This window comes from Mycteria americana, chromosome 2, assembly GCF_035582795.1.
Source record: "Mycteria americana isolate JAX WOST 10 ecotype Jacksonville Zoo and Gardens chromosome 2, USCA_MyAme_1.0, whole genome shotgun sequence".
NCBI classification, from domain to species: Eukaryota; Metazoa; Chordata; class Aves; order Ciconiiformes; family Ciconiidae; genus Mycteria; species Mycteria americana.
This window is the reverse complement of record NC_134366.1, coordinates 46,334,555-46,351,490: the sequence shown is the minus strand read 5'-3', so window position 1 is coordinate 46,351,490 and position 16,936 is coordinate 46,334,555. Positions and strand designations below refer to the sequence as shown.

Below are 16,936 nucleotides of genomic sequence, written 5' to 3'. Positions count from 1 at the left end.
TTACATATAGATTAGTATTGCAAGACCAGATGATTGGAAAGGTTAAATTTGTAGTTGTCCATCATTTTGTGCCCTCTTTGTGTATGTGAATGGTATATTATTGACTAGCGTGGTAGCATTTTTCTGCCATAAATTTGCTTAGCTAGCATACAGGGTGACATAGAAGAGAGTTACAGCTGGCTGAACGACTTCAGTTCTGTTACTTCCTAACTTTTCAGTTACTGGGCTTTGCAAGCAGGATCATTATGGAATCACAGAGTACTCCAGGTTGGAAGGGACCTGCGGAGGTCCTGCAACTCAACACTCTGCTCAAAGCAGAGCTAATCAGGGTCATGTCCAGTCAAGTCTTGAACACCTCCAACAGTGGAGGTCCCACAACCTCTCTGCACAAACTGCTGCAGTTTCTCTAGGGGTTTTATCAATGGGAGCTAAGGTCCGTTTGAGTATGATGCTTTTCCTTATCAGTGTGCTGTAGTGCCTGGTGGGTGACTGAAGTCGCCTGCTGGGTCCCTTACCAAAAAGTGTTTGTCTTTCCTTTTTTTGTGGGAGTATAAGGCAAGTTGCTCCTAGTTCGTCAGCTTTCTCCCGAAGAATGTCATTCTAGAGAGGATCCCTTTTAATACAGGGGGATGTCTAGATAGTATAGCCTTCTGCCATACTTTCCTCTGCGTTAGTCTCCCTCACCAACCGGTGGTTCAGTGCAGTCTTTTGTCTTTAGCTCCCCAAAAGTTATAAGCATGTGACTTTCAGACCCCTCATGATCTCTGAAGTCCTGCCTGGCCAGTGATGGGAATCTGTCCTGCTGCACTGTGTAGTTTGTAAGCTTGTAAATTCTGAGTAACTTCTTTCGGATAGTGTCAGATGCTGTATTTATAGCCATCTTGCTTCTAAAAAATTTGATTCTCAAAACAAAACTGAGTGTCTTTCAGGGAATTGTTCTTCACTAGTATCTGTATTGCATTAGGAATAGGTTTTGTTAAAATTGTTTATGATGTGATACTGTATTTCTTGTGGTTTTAGTTTAGCATAAAATTTACTGTTATGATTTATGCTAGCCTTCAAGGTTTTTGCTTCAATTTAGGACAAGTCCGTGGGGCTTTTCTCTTTGCGCATTTTTTTGTAGTCTCATGTTGCTGTTCCTTTCTGATGATACCAGTGATGAAAAATATTTATTCCCAGTTCTTACTGAATTTATGCAATACTGCAAAGTCCTCTTGTGTTTTAGGATTCAGATTAAACAGTGCTGTACTTCAGTAGCCCTCATTTCATGAAAGATGCTCACAAGATGTGTGGACTGGTGCTGGTACTTAATCTTTTCCTGTGGAGTCTGTGCTTGGGAATTAGCTGCTTTTCAGCTGATTTTCAGTACTGGCTACCTTAGGTTTATGAAAATCAAAATTTGCAAGAGGAATTGTCTTATGAAGAAGATACGAACATGTAGGGAAAAAGTTGTCCAACAAACATTATTTAGTGCATAACAGGATTACAGTGCTGTAGGTAACCCAAATGAGGATCTCTGTTTAAAAGGATGTTAAGTCACTGATTGATTCTTTATCCTTAAACATAATTACTTTCATGGTTAGTTTCTAATACTTTTTCTGAAGGCTTACACAGACTATACTGCAGTGTAAACATAGATGCCCTTTGTTTCATGTTACATGCATTTTTTCCTATTCTTTAAACAACAAACCAACCCTTTTTCTTCTTAAATCTCTTATGTTATCTGCTTCTCATCACTACTATATTGTTATGTTTACCCCTAAATATCGTCACAGGTCAGAGTTAAACACATCTGCAGTGCAGGAAAAGGAAATTTTCTGAGCTTGTTCTTTAAGGATGAAAAGACTTCTGTTCCCAGAGATACTACTGCAAAACTTTAACAAAAAAGCATTAGTAAAGCTCTCAAAATAGTGACTATCTGGATAATGTGCTTGCCTTCAGATGCCTGGCAGATTGGTTCTGTTGGGAAGGAAAAAGATTGCAGGCCTTTTTGTCACCTAAGATACAGGTTTCATGATTATTTTCTTTGCTTGCATCATGTATGTGTCAGCCTGTCTATATTTACGAAGTATTAGTATCACGATGCATTTCTACTTTGCTTGCTTGCTTCACTGTGAAGGAAGGATTGCCTAAAGAGAGCTAGGTATTACTTGGTTCGGTAGATGACTCTGCTATTATGTGTTGTATCCAATTAATCTTGTGTGATAGACAGATTGCTCACATTGCCACACTTTGATCCTTGCACTTGTCCCTAGCTGGAGAGATTTTTCTGAACATCCAGTGTGTTTAGCATATTCAATTAAAAAAACCCAAACAACAAACCACAAAATATATATAAATTATCCCTACACCAAAAAAAAGAGATGTTTTAATTGTTGATAGTCCTAGTTTGAAGAATTTTATTTTCTCTGGAGACATGAATTACCAAACACAAATAACAAATTTGGTAAGAAATTAATTTCTGGGCACTTTGTAGACATTCTTTCCTGATGCAAGCTTTTTCCACCAAATATTCTATGGTTTGACCTATCAGTGATGAACGATGTATCCAGGATTACATATAAGCTTTGACCCCACTCTCTCACACCCCAAACTCAGATGCAGCAGTTACTTATTTATCCAGATAGATATGCCTGGATTATTTTTCTTGGTATACATAGTTTAAGGTGAGTAGAAAATCTGCCTATTATGCCGTTTTTCCTTCATCCAGTTGTGTGAAGGAGAAACTAACTGTCTTGCCGATTGGATCTGTATGTAGATGATGGTAGCAAAGCAAAAAGAAAGTGATATTTTTGCTTACCATAACGTTGTTGTGTATAAGTTACAGTGTGCTCACTTTTTAATTGTAAAATCCTTCTCATTTCGTTGTCATCCTCTGTTGCTTGCTTTGATATTTTAAAAGTTATCTTAACTGTAATTTCGGTTCATGATTGCTATATCTAAGCTATAATGATTGAAATCTAGGAAAAGTGTGACTGTGTGTGTGTGTTTTGGGGTTTGGGGGAGTGCGGGTTCGCCCTTGAGGTGGCAGACTTTTTGCATATTAATACTATGGCAAAAATTTTCCCAGCAGTTAAAGCAAAAGCTATTGACAAAGGCAGTAAAGGAGATGGCTCCTATGGAATATTCAGAGTAAATGAAGAAAATCGGCTGAGCTGAGCTGAGCCACCTATTTTGCTACCTTTAAGAGACCTTTTTCAGGACAAAATTGAGATGTACGGGCTGTAGTAAGTTTTGCTTTTCCAATTCTCCAATTAAGCTCTGCTTTGGTTCTGAGCTTGTTAAATCTCTTTAAAAAAAGAATCAAACCTTGAACACTGGGGAGCCTTAAATCTCTTTGAAAGTCACTGGAACTTTGGTATCCAGGTGCCCACATTACAATGGGTGTATGGGATGTCTGTGTGTTTGAGGTTTTATCTTTGATTTATTCTTTCTTTGCAATAATCAGTCACAGGGCTACCGGGAGCAAAGCATAAATAAGACTACAGTAAGATGGAGGCCAGGGCTCAAGCAATGACCTGAGTTCACTCTACCACTGCTTTTCCAACCCTCTTTTTTTCCTTCCTCTGCATACATTGTGTAATGGTGTGGTGGTAAATGTTGAGAAGAGTATTTTCTATTTTGTTTTATTTGAACTGTTCTTGAAGAGTAGAAAAGCTTATATAAAGAGATACAGGAGCTTGTTGGATATAAAAAAAAAAAGTGTTGCTACTTTATAGTTAAGCTTAAAGTTGCTAATCTGTAAATGATAATGCATTTGGAACTTAGAGGAGAAGTGCATGGATGGTGATGATGATTTCAGTCTTTACAGTGGGTTTGAAGTAAATGTGTTTGAGTTTTTGTTTGTTTTATTTCAAGATTTAGGTTGAAGTAAACTGAAATTTTCTATTTCATTTCTCTTTATTTCAATTTTCTACATGGGAATTACTCCTCCTTTCACAGCTGTATTGTGTTTGCTTGGCAAGGTTGTGGGGGGGGGTGGGGGTGCTAGAGGGGAGGCTTCTGTGAGAAGCTGCTAGAAGCTTGCCCCATGTCTGATAGAGCCAATGCCAGCTGGCTCCAGGACGGACGCGCTGTTGGCCAAGGCTGAGCCCATCAGTGATGGTGGTAGCACCTCTGTGATAAAATATTTAAGAAGGGGAAAAAGTTGCTGCACAACTGGGCAACTGCAGCTGGAGAGACAAGTGAGAATATCTGAGAGAAACAACTCTGCAGGCACCGAGGTCAGTGAAGAAGGAGGGGAGGAGGTGCTCCAGGCACCGGAGCAGGGATTCCCCTGCCTGTGGTGAAGACCATGGTGAGGCAGGCTGTCCCCCTGCAGCCCATGGAGGTCCATGGTGGAGCAGATACTCACCTGCAGCCCGTGGAGGACCCCATGCTGGAGCAGGTGGATGCACCCAAAGGAGGCTGTGACCCCATGGGAAGCCCGTGCTGGAGCAGGCTCCTGGCAGGACCCATGGGAGGGATCCCACGCTGGATCAGGGGAAGAGTGTGAGGAGTCCTCCCCGTGAGGAGGAAGGAGCGGCAGAGACAATGTGTGATGAACTGACTGCAACCCACATTCCCCGTGCCCCTGCGCCACTTGGGGGGAGGGGGTAGAGAAATTGGGAGTGAAGTTGATCCCGGGAAGAAGGGAGGGGTGAGGGGAAGGTGTTTTTAAGATTTGGTTTTATTTCTTATTATCCTAATCTGATTTGACTGATAATAAATTAAACTAATTTCCCCAGGTCGAGTCTGTTTTGCCTATGATGCTGATTGGTGAGTGATCTCTCCCTGTCTTTATCTCGACCCACGAGCCTTTCATTATGTTTTTCTGTCCCCTGTCCAGTTGAGGAGGGGAGTGATAGAGCGGCTTTGGTGGGCACCTGGCATCCAGCCAGAGTCAACCCTCAGAACAGCATGCTAATATGCTAGTCTGTATATAAAATAGTTTAATAAGTACAACTTACTGGACGGGCTACATTTGAGATTCAAATCACTGTTAATGAGGGATGGGTGCAGTAAGCTTGTGTGTTTTTCTATCAGGTGCATGCTGCAGCTGGAGTAAATGCAATTAAATATTTTGAAGGTGTCCATACTGGAAGAAGACAAGTGACGCATGCAAGTTAGTGCAGTTTTGTCAATTCTGATACAGTGACAAGCCCTGCAAGAATCTAACAGCTCATTATATATTACTACTTTTGCCGTATTCTTACTGTATCTGCTTTTACAAAGAGAGTTCTAACTTTGGTATTGAGACTGGTGAAAATCTTACGGGACCAATTTGTCACATTAGTGTAAATGTGCTAAAGCTCTCTGACCTTACAGAGTTATATTTAATCTTACACCCACAGAAAACCTGTTTGCAAGCTCTCAAGTTACACAAGTGTAAGTGTAAATGATGCTTGCAAACCTATATCATTAACGAAGGGAATCTGAAAACCAAAATGAGGCCTTTGACTTTTATGTGCACTGGTAGAACTAATTGTAATTAGATCACTCTACAGAAAATATGGTAATCCTTACCTAGTCTGAAAATGCTAATTCTGTTTCATGTTGCTTCTGAACAAGCCCTGCAAGTAATTTATTCCGTCTTTCTCTCAATGCAGCAATGTTTCGTACAGTGTTATTTTTTTAGTATCTTTTGCAATTTTTTGAATGTAGAAAGACTTAGGGACTACTTCCCTTGGAATATTATTAAATGATGTCTTCTTATCTGATGTTTTAAGTTCCTAAGATTCATCCTCTTGCTCCTGACTACAGTCCTTTTTGTACTACTTTTTCATGCCTTAATGAAAATTCTTAGAATATTTTGTTGTAATTATATGAAGAATTGCCTTATGAGTCCTATACAAGTCCTGAGTGTGTCCCTGTCAGGATACATATGGTCTCTGCTTATTACTGTGATGGAGAAAAGGCTGAGTTATGCAATGCCTTCTTTGCCTCAGTCTTTACTGGTGACATCAGCCTTCAGGAATCCCAGGCCTCTGAGCTCAGAGGGAAAGTCTGGATGAAGAGTTACGCTTGGTGGAGGAGGAACAGGTTAGGCAGCACTTAAGCTGCACATACATAACTCCATGGGGCCTGATGGGATGCACCTATGAGCGTGGAGGGAGTTGGCCAATGTCATTGCAAGGCCACCATCTATTGTCTTTAAAGGGTCATGGTGTTTGGGAGAGTTTCATGAAGAGTGGAAGAAAGCAAATGTCACTCCTGTCTTCAAGAAGGCCAAGAAAGAACATCTGGGGATGTTCTAGTAACATCTGGGGAGCTGCAGGTTGGTCAGCCTCTCCTCAATCCCTGGGAAAGTAGTGGAGCAACTAACCCTGGAAAGCATTTCCAAACACAGGAAGAACAAGAAGGTGATCAGGAGTAGTCAGCGTGGATTTATAAAGGGGAAATTGCGCTTAACCAACACGATAGCCCTCTACGATGAAGTGACTAGCTTGGTGCATGTGGAGAGAGCAGTGGATGTTGTTTGCTTTGACCTTGGTAAGGTTTTTGACCCTGTCTTCTGTAACATCCTCATAGACAAGCTGACAGAGTATGGATTAGATAAGTGGGCAGTGAGGTGGATTAAAAACTGTCTGAATGGCCAAGCCCAGAGGAATGTGATCAGTGGTACAAGGTCCGGTTGGAGGCCAGTTGCTAGTGGTGTACCACAGGGGTCAATACTGGGGCCGGTACTGTTCAACATCTTCATTAGTGACCTGGACAATGGGGCAGAGTGCACCCTCAACAAGTTTGTTGATGATAAAAACCTGGGAGGAGTGGCTGATGAACCAGAGGGTTGTGCTGTCATTGAGAGGGACCTTGACGGGCTGGACAGAGAGGAATCTCATCAAGTTCAACACAGGGAAATGCAAAGTGCTGCATCTGGGGATATCTGAGGGTAAGCCCCTGCACCAGTACAGGCTGGAGGCCAACTGGCTGGAAAGTAGTTCTGCAGAGAAGACCTTGGGATCTTGGTGGACAGCAAGCTGAGCATGAGCCGGCAATGCACTCTTGTAGCAAAGAAGGCCAACAGCATCCTGGGCTGCATGAGGAAGAGCGTTGCCAGCAGGTGGAGGGAGGTGATCCTTCCCCTCTACTTGACACAGGTGAGACCACATCTGTGGTGGTGTGTGCAGTTCTGGGCAAGAGAGACATGGAATTACTGGAGTGCGTCCGGCACAGGTCCACAAAGATGATGAAGGTTCTGGAGCATCCTTCACATGAGGAGAAGCTGAGAGAGCTGGGACTGTTCAGCCTGGAGAAGAGAAGGCTCGAGGGGATCTTATCGATGTATATAAATACCTGATGGGAGGGAGTGAAGAACAGGGAGATGGAGTCTTCTCAATAGTGCCCAGTGACAGGACAAGAGGCAATGGGCACATGAAACTTAATCTGAACATCAGAAAACGCTTTTTTGCTGTGAAGATAGTCTAACACTGGCACAGGTTGCCCAGAGAGGTGGTGGAGCCTGCATCCTTGGAGATACTCAAAACTGAGCTGGCCATCATCCTCGGCAACTGGGTTTAGGTGTCCCTGTTTGAGCCGAATGTGGGACAAGATGACCTCAAGAGGTCCATTCCAACCTAAATGATACTGTGATTCTGTATATTCCCCCCCCAACAAATAAACAAGATGAGATCCATGTCATGCTTGACAGTACTCTTGCATGATACAGTTTGTGAAATATGTTGGAAAACCAAGCTCTGAGCCTTATAACTGAACTAATTATCTAACAATTAATTTCCAGCACAGCAGTTAATTTGAAAAATTAACTTGTGGAAGAGGCTTTGGAAGGACAGAGGCAGGTTTGCCCTTTGACAGAAACGTAGCTTTTAAGTCTGTGATTCTATCCCAGGCTTGTCAAAGTGCCCTTTTCCTGAAGACATTTTTTTAAAATGCAGAATGTTTCCTTCAGAAACAATTTCTTTCCCTTACAGGTTTCATCTGGTAAAAAAGAATCAGCATGTTTTCTGATGAAGACTGCTGACTAGAATATCTGGTTTGTATCCTAGCAGATGACCTCTCTAAATTAATCGATCCCAGTTCTAATGAAGTGACCTGTTTAAAATAGATCTCTGCCAGCGTGTGTTTTCATGTCTTCGGTCTTTAAACTTTGAAGTGAATCCCTTCATGGGATTTCTAGAAATGATCTGTTGTTTTCCATTCAGATTTTTCTGAAAAATCCTGGTGCTTCAGCCCAGTGTTGGAAACTCATTTTTATTAAAATGATTTTAAATATAAGCCCCTTTTTGGTGCTTGTTTGTAACTGGTTCTCAGGGTTAGCACCCAAGCCTAGCTGTGCTGTTCGTTGCTAGGCTGAGCCGCGCACAGCTCGATAGCTTTTACATTATGCTCTGACCACACAGGAATGGAGCAAATCACTGCTTTCCTAGATCAGCTTTGCAATTTTATTTTGGGGGGGGGGGGAAATGTGTCTGATAATTCAGGAAAGCTGCCATTAAAGGATAATCACTCAACATAATCTTTTGCATGCTACTGCATGCTTACGCATCCGTTACTGCTAAACTGCATACTATTTCTGTGAAAAGAAAAAGAATTAAAAACCTGATTGGACTTTTATGACCCTTTAAAGATACAGTAACTTTGTATTTTGTGGCTCTGTGTCCACACTCCCTATGTTGTGCTTAGGTGGTTGTTTTTTTAAAGAAAATATACATGACTTAAAAAGGAATGTCTTATTTTCTGTGCTCTTAAAAAGTAATTCAGTAATTACATATAACAGCTAATGAGAAGAGAGGAAAATACGGAAAGGATATTGCTTACTGAAGATGACCGCTGTTCAGTTTCTGTGACATAAAATGTAAACTGCTACTTAAGTTCTTATTTTCTTGGAAAGTGAGAAGAGATGCAGACAGCTGATGTCGTTCTACGTGCATTGAAGGTCACTAGTATGTTGATAACTCTAATAGTGGAGTTGTGGGATTTTTGGTGCCCTTGCACATGTTCTTAAAATAGGGGATAGTTAAGATAATTAAAATTATAAACCTTATTGCAGAATGGTCATTAAACATGCTTGATCCGAATGTTACACTGTAGTTATCCTCCCTGAGGAGCAGAAAGTCTTTCATTTAAATAAATGCAAATACTACTTTCCTGAGCACCTAAACTGTTTATAGGGTTGCTTGCCCTCACCGTGCATGTTTTATAGAGTAGTAATGAGAGGCAGTTGCTGTGAGGTTAGTAACACTTTGAAAGGCATGGAAGACCTAATACCTATTTTAGCACGAAAGAAAGAAGGATTTCTGTCCCTGGCTGAATGTGCAATCTTCAGGAGAAAAAAATAAAATTCTTAATATATGATTTAGTCTGTGAACTTGTCGATGTGTAATTTGTTTATTTTCTGATGCTGTTAACAACTAAAGGTTATGCAGCTGTTACATGTTCACTTGAAAGCTTGTTACCCGCTAGCATGTTCTCTTTCTCTCTCTCACACTTGTGCGCACTCGTGCCCCCTCACCTGGAGAACAGCCCACCAGGATATCCTTTGGGAAACAGCAGCACCATTTACCAGTTGGAGCTGCGTGCAGTTAAACTCGCTGATGTCAATGCCATGTGACTAGAAACGCAAGGAGCAGATTGACATCTGGCGCACACTCTCCAACTTGTCGGATAGCCAAAAAGGAAAAAAAAAAAAAAGAGGGAGTGGGAGTGAGGAGGGGAGGTTCCCTTGCTTTTTTTCTAGCGCTATTAATTCCTGCTGGAGCTTGTTTGCCGCGAGCTTGGTTCATGGCAGTAACAGAAGCAGCAGTGCTTATTCAGTAGCTCAGTGCTCTCAATGAGGTCAAGCTGGATCAAAGGGAAACCTCCTGTGGAACCATCTACTGTAAGTTCTAATACTGCTTTTTCCGTGCTACCTCCAAATGCATCGTAGCCTGTACAGCTGAGCCAGGCTTCGGTGCTTTATGTCTCCCCAAATGATAATTTTGTATGAGGTTGTTGGGTTTTATGTTAATTGAACTTGTCAGTAAGGTGTCAGTTGGATAATAATGCTGTGCATTTTGGAAGGAAAGGGCTTATTGTTCTATCCTTTTATTTTCTGAGGGAGTGGGAAGAAGAAAGTGTGATTTTGTCCTTTTGAAAAGCTCCAAGCTGTTGAGGTTACAGCTCACCAGATTCTGTTTTATGTAATTTACATATTCTACTTTCTAAATAAAGTAATCGTAAAGTATCTTTCAAATGTCCTTGGATTTCACCAAATAGCTATTCTTTTGGGAATAGTTACCTAAACATTTATTTAATTTAAAAAAAAAAAAAAAAAAAAAGAAAAAGGAAAAAGAGAAAGAGAAAACTTTATTCAAATCTTGGAAACATCTGTAGTAACTAAATTTCAGAGACACTCTCCTTACACAAGCTGCTGTTCACCTGAGGGGTCTCTAATATGATCATTCAGAAATATTTCTTTGAAACCTAATTCTGAATATCAGCTGGTTTTAATGAAACTTTTCAGTTGCAAAGACTTTCACAGTGAGATGAAAAATTTCTCTTTTTATGTAATGAAGTAGCTGTTTCTGCAAAAATGCTATTTAGCATAAAGGAATGCTAACTTTTGCAGGTAGTGTTGTCTCATTTACAGCATGGAAACCTTAGGGAGTAATGAAATGCTGTGCTGTAAATTTTTTTTTTCAGCTATATAACCCAACTTTTTTTTTAAAGGACAAAAAACTTACCTGAATATATATCCAGAAGGCTTGCAGAGTGGTTTCAATGGACTGAACAAAAGAACTACCACCTGTTTGGATTATTGTTAGTAATATATTGTAAACCTTGAGAGGAAATACAGTATCACAAATCATTATCCCTTCCTGCTCTAAAGTTCCTCTTGAAAGGAGTTGGCATGATGTCTCTCTCTTGATCTTCAGCTAGTATGTCTGGAAAATGGGAAGTATTGGCATTACTGTGCTGTGAAGCAGCTTAATGTTGCAAATGTCATAAAGACTTACGGCATTGTCTTACCCCCCAAAATCTAATGTCTCTGGCTTTTTTTGAAAGGTGTGTACCTTAATTATAGTTGTCTTTTTGTCTCCTTTCCAGTTAATAGTCTTGACTTTCTTAGATATCTAACTTGGAAGTTGGATAGAGGAAAGGAGAAAAAATAGTGTGAAATCAGGTCATGCAGCATCTAGGTATGAAGTATGAATATTTGCTGGAGAGATTTATGAAACAAACTTATGAAAACTCATTTTTCAACTGTGTACTATTTAATAAATAGAAGATCTGTTACTTTAATATGCTGTGATTTTTTGTCTGGCATCACTGCAATATAAATGTGAGAAGATAATGTGTAAATTAGCATCTGATACTTAACACTCTTGTTCTGAGGGTAGGATCAAAATGTTCTATGAACCCATCACTGGATTTTTTTATTTTAAATTTGTATCTTTCCTTGGTTTTAACAGAGGCTGTCTTTGGTTCAGTTGAGACAGCTCCATTTTTAAACATATAGTGGAAAAAACCATACTGTATCTTTTTGTCCAGATGGTGATGTTTCTTTTCATTTCAGCATTCAGCTTCTGAATTGATCCTAGTTGAAGATGAAATGACAGATACTGAAGATAACGAAGAGGAGGATTTAGGAGTCATGGATGATCAACGTAGTGTAATTCTCCATCTCATCTCTCAGCTCAAACTTGGCATGGACCTTACCAGGGTACGGACACTGTATCTCTTTTATAATTGTTCATTCTTTTTTCTTCTTCTCATCCTTCTGTGTGTGTGTGCACGCGTGTGATTCCTGTGAGCATGTTTTGCCCCCATGGACAATGAAGTTTGCCTCTTCATAAAGGTGTGGTTCCAGAGAGCTATGCAGTGCTGTCTTCTGCTAGGTAGGCTTTCACATGAAGTGACCACATCAGATATTTTAGGGATGGGGGAACAGGGTCAGGGGGAAGGGAAAGAGAAAAGAAGAAGAAAAAAACCTCCAAAACTCTTCTTTTTTTTTTTTTTTTTATAAGTCTTTCAAAGCAACCATATGTTGTCTATGTATCCCACATGTATGTTAAGTCAGGGTGCAGAGTGTTTGAGGAATCATAATATCAGTTTTATGGATGAAGGAGATATGTGCTCAAGTTACTGCTTTGTGGATTGGATTCCATATAATTACTTGGCAGCTTCAAAAAACCCATGGTGGTAAAGAAATCACAGTCTTCAGTGTATACTGTTCTTGTCTGTGCTAAGCAGCTCACCAGTTTAACCTTCTGTGCATCCTTCTGGTCCTGGAACCAGTATTGTTATGAGCTTATACATACTGATAGGATCAGGGAAGTTATGGTGTCTGAGAAATTTCCCTTAAGTCCTTAGAGTTTTGGAAATGAGGCAGATGTTCTGGAAGCAGGGAATGCCTCTTTTCGAATAGTCCTACATTTCAGTGAAACCTTCTCATGGGACTTAATAACCAAGTGGATTTTTGTAAAAATATGGAATACCCTTTCCTTCCACAAAGGTTTTCTACTTAAAAAAAAAAGGCAAATAAAACCCCTATAATCCCCTTCCACAAATAAGATGAGCTCATTCTGACTTACTCCCTCCACAAATAAAAACAAGTTTGGAATGATCAGAGAATTACCCTTGTGCATGAAGTAGCTATGCAGGAGATTCTTCTCATGGGCATTTTGATATTCTGAAGAGTTCATCTGCTTTCCTTTTGATCTTACATACTAATCAAAGTCTATTTTTACTCTCACTTTCTTACAAAATAAGGCTTTCTCAATATAGTCTTTTCTGCTTCCTCTGGAATAATTGACAGTATTTAAAGATACTTACATTTTTTTGAGACTGAGCAATCCCGTGATCTGTTGCTAAGTATAGATATTGAATAGCTGCATGGAAATTAATGTTTTGTTCTAAATAGAACAAAAGTTTCGTCATTTCATTTGTGAATAATTTATACCTGTCACTTCTTAGTATGGGGTTATGTACAGTTCATTTTTGGTTTTGTTTTTCTTAGATTCCTCAATTTTTCATAGCTCTTCCTCTTTCCTATGTTGGTTTGCTAAGGCTGTCTCAGTCCATAATGTTTAAACTAGACTAAGATTCCTTATCTGTTGTTCTTGTGTCTTCAAAACATTTTGTCTTTGGTAATGAACAAGATTTTTCTTCCCTGATTTCCAGTATCATCTTTTTGCCACGGCAGAGGAGGCAAAAACCCCAAAGACACACAGTTAATTTAAATAAGAGAAATTCCTGTAAATAAGAGAAATGTAGACACTTGGAAGGTAAATATATATGATAACCCATTTCTTATGTAGTGTTCTTAGAGAACAGTTTTTGAGGATAGTGATGAATATTATCAGATACATAGTATGGCAAAGTATTGGCATGCACGAATTTGTATATATAATACCTGCAGCCTGAGAAGAGGAACAGGCATATGGCAGAGTTAGATCTCTCTCTAGTCTGTGTGATGCACGAATACACATATGATGAGTATTAATGAGACATGCCACATGTGCACATCACTTCTCTGACCATTTGAGGATTTAAAAAAAAAAAAAAATCACAAGACAGCTGGCTGCTTTTTTTATTAACTTTGCTTCCTGACATGAGGCCCTTAGGGCCACAGAGGTGTGATGATAAAGCTTGGTTTGTTGGCTGCACCTCTTCTCATTTTTTATTATTCCTCTGAAAGTCAGATTCAGGTAGCCTTGATGCTAGTCAGCTTCTGCTGGAAGTGGTTGTGGCACAGTAGTTGCTAACAGCAGAGGATGTTTTATATGTTTCCATTTTCCTATGCCTTCTTCCCTAGGGTTGTTTATTTGGTTCATTTTGTGAGCTATGGATTGTAACATGATACACACATGAAGAAACTGCTCTTCTGAGCCCTTGGTGGCTTTTGGTTCTGGATGCATAATCAATTACCTTCATGTACCATATCAGAGGAAACGGCATCTTTTCCTTTTCGTTTTCCTACACAGTGCTTGCTTATGTTACTGTTGGCCTTGCCTGTGCTGACATGAATTTCCCACAGTGATGATAGCCACATTTAATGTTGCAGAGGTGCTTCACTTTTGAAATGTGTCATGCTGCCATGCCTTTTAATAAGGAGTTAAACAGTAAAAATCTACTGTGAAGGAAAACACCTGCAATGAACTATTAAATCTGCATGGGGATTTGCTAGAACAGGCTAGGCTCTGTGGTGGCCGAATAGACTTGAATAGCTGCTAGAGAGACTTGGGTGGGGTAGCAGTTCACAGCAGCAGAACATAGTACAAAACTGATGCCTTGGACTGGGCTAGGACTTTAAAACTCATTTACAATTGGAATTGCTGGGAAAAAATAAGTTTCTAAGTTGTTTGTTCTTCAGACTTTTAAAAAATGAAAAATAGTGCCAAAAATCACTGGCAGCCTGATGAATGTGTTGGCAAATGGCATCTAATGGATTGAAATTAATGCTAACAGTTTGTACAGATGGGTGATGACTCCCCCGCATTCCCTTACCTTCCCTACGCAGTTAATATGTGCTAAAAATAAAGGGCTGCCATTCTGTGTAAAAGGACTGCCAGTAATTCTGCAGAATATCAGCCTGTTGTAAATTAACATTGTGGTATATTCATGATGTTGTAAGCTTTTATTTTGCTTGTCAATATACTTTTACCTTGTAATTTTAAAATATAAGTAAGATGAAAATAGCCTGTTTTATTCCCACAGTGACACAGATGACAGTGGAAAGCTTTTGTACCTCTAAGAGAAGGACATCTCAGCATGGGGTGCCTTGGTCAGATTTATGAAAAAAGTAGGGAGTGGTGCTGACACCCATGTTTTGCCTCACAGTAAAATAGTAGGGGGGATAAATATCTCTGTTCTTAAGAAGTCATGCTCTTACATCTCTCAGTTGCATTCAGATCTAATTAAGTATAGGTGAATTCAAGCCTAGGAGGTTATGATCAAGCTTTGAACCAATATCCTCTTTTGAACTGCAATGAAGAGGGAAGAATGCCTGTTAAACTGTTTCCTTTTTGCATGAAGCCTGAGAGAGAATAAGAACAGAGATTATTCTAACATTTTAGAATGCAATCAGGAGATTTTTAGCTTCAGACTTTGGGAACTTGGTATTTATTCTAGAGAGATTCTTTTGTCCATTTGGTTGTCATGCTGGCTTTTTCCCAATGGAAAAAATTAGACCATTTTGACTTCTTATGCAAATAAAAAAAAAATTGTTGTAGTCTAAAACCAATATAAAGAACACAGGTCCTAAGTGTATTTTTCTGGACAGTGCATTCTGCTTGGCTGCAGAAGAATTGAAAACCTCATTCCTTTGGAAGCTAGAGTACTAGCACAAGTGCATGACAGTCCAATGCTGGCAAGAAGAATGCTGTATGCTTCCAGATTTGTTTATTTCTATTTTGCTTATTTCTGCAGAAATCAAGATAGGGCCAATTAAAAAAAAAAAAAGGTTTTTTTTTTGGGGGGGACGGGACGGGACGACGACGACACGGACTATGTTAGTGTATGGTGATGTTGCATATTGAAACTTTCAGGCAATGAGATTATTTAGTAAAAGACAATGTTTTCTAAACGTATTTTGTAATACTGGAGTTGTGTAAGATTAAAAACTCAAATATTTTCTGTATGTAGTTCTGCCTCCTTTTGAGGAAACAGCTCAATTATTCTATGTTTTGCCGTGGATCCTTTCCTGCTACAATTGAGGATGTAGTTTCCATTTTAGTTGGACTTTTAAAGCAAGATCATTTGAGCTGGAGTTCAAGCTTTATTCAGATTTTAAATTGATTCTTGAAACTGAATAATAAGTGTGCAGTGGTTCATAACATCTCATTTAGTGGCTATATTGGCATAGCTGTGTTAAGTATGTAGCTGCAAAGCACAGAACTAGTACTTGAGAGTGATATGACAGCTAGGTGATCAAGTCAACAGGATGAAACCACAGCAGTCTCAATGTTGTACCATAAAATTTGCATCATCTTAAGTATGGTCCATAGTTTTTTTTCCCCTTCTCCTCCATTTGTGCTAATAAATGTCACTCTCTTTAGAGGTAGCCACTTGGACATAACGAGGTGCAGAGTGCTGTTTATTCAAATGAGTTTCCCTGCCCTTTCATGTCTGTGCAGTGAACTCATGATAGTCACTACTAGTATTTTGAGACACAAGCGATGCGTTTTTTCTGTGTTTTGCTGTCAGCAAACATCACCCTTGATGACCTGGTCTTTGAGTGTACAATTTATATTAAGATGAGATCCTGTATTGAGGTTCAGTAATGCTGAATTGCATTTTTTTTTTTAAGATTATATTGGATAATGAATATTTGGTCAGAATGAGAACGCTGCAAGTAAGACGGAACTGTTTAAAGAGCTAAAAATACCGTGAGAAAATCTACTGCCTTTCCACTTTGCCTTCCAAAGTTTTAGATTTCACTTTTAAAAACCAATCTCCTCAGCCCCTCGCTATCACACCACCGTGGGGACTATAGGCTGTCTTTAACACTCAGTAGTTTGCCACTCATAGTGTAAAAGTAAGGTCCTGCATCTTTTGGGGCCTCATTAGGTTGGTAACAGAGACCACGTAGAGTGCTCAAGGCTTACGGAGTAGCCTCAGAGGAATATTACAGATGGAACTTTGCTTGATTTATATCTAAACTTGTAAAAATTATTAGCCTATAAAAGACTATATGTGTGTAAATAATATACAGAAGAGAGAGTGAACGAGCATGTATGTTACCAGAGTGGTGATCTGGTTTTTTTGCAGTTGACTGTGTAGGTGTTAAGACTGCGTTTGAGCCGTTGTGACTGGAATTTTTTTTTCATGTTTACAAGTTTTCTTTGAAAAGAACTGAATGACGGATAAAAGTTTGACAGCTTCTATTTCATTACCCATGGGATCCAAAAGGACTGAACTGTGCTTTGGTCCCACTTAGAATAGCAAGCTGGGGCGGCAGGGGGGAAAGCAAATGTGTTTGTTTGAAGGGTGGCTCCCTGCCTGCTGTAAATAACCC

The 16,936-nt window shown here is 39.7% G+C and overlaps 1 protein-coding gene across 1 annotated transcript in view; it reads left to right on the top strand.

The window, feature by feature from the left end:
- OSBPL10 (oxysterol binding protein like 10) overlaps positions 1 to 16,936 on the top strand; it is a 126,146-nt gene that overhangs the window by 90,768 nt on the left and 18,442 nt on the right. Inside the window, exon 7 of the mRNA XM_075493204.1 lies at positions 11,495 to 11,641. Coding sequence (XP_075349319.1) covers positions 11,495 to 11,641 — 147 coding nt within the window. The remainder of the gene's footprint in view (positions 1 to 11,494; positions 11,642 to 16,936) is intronic.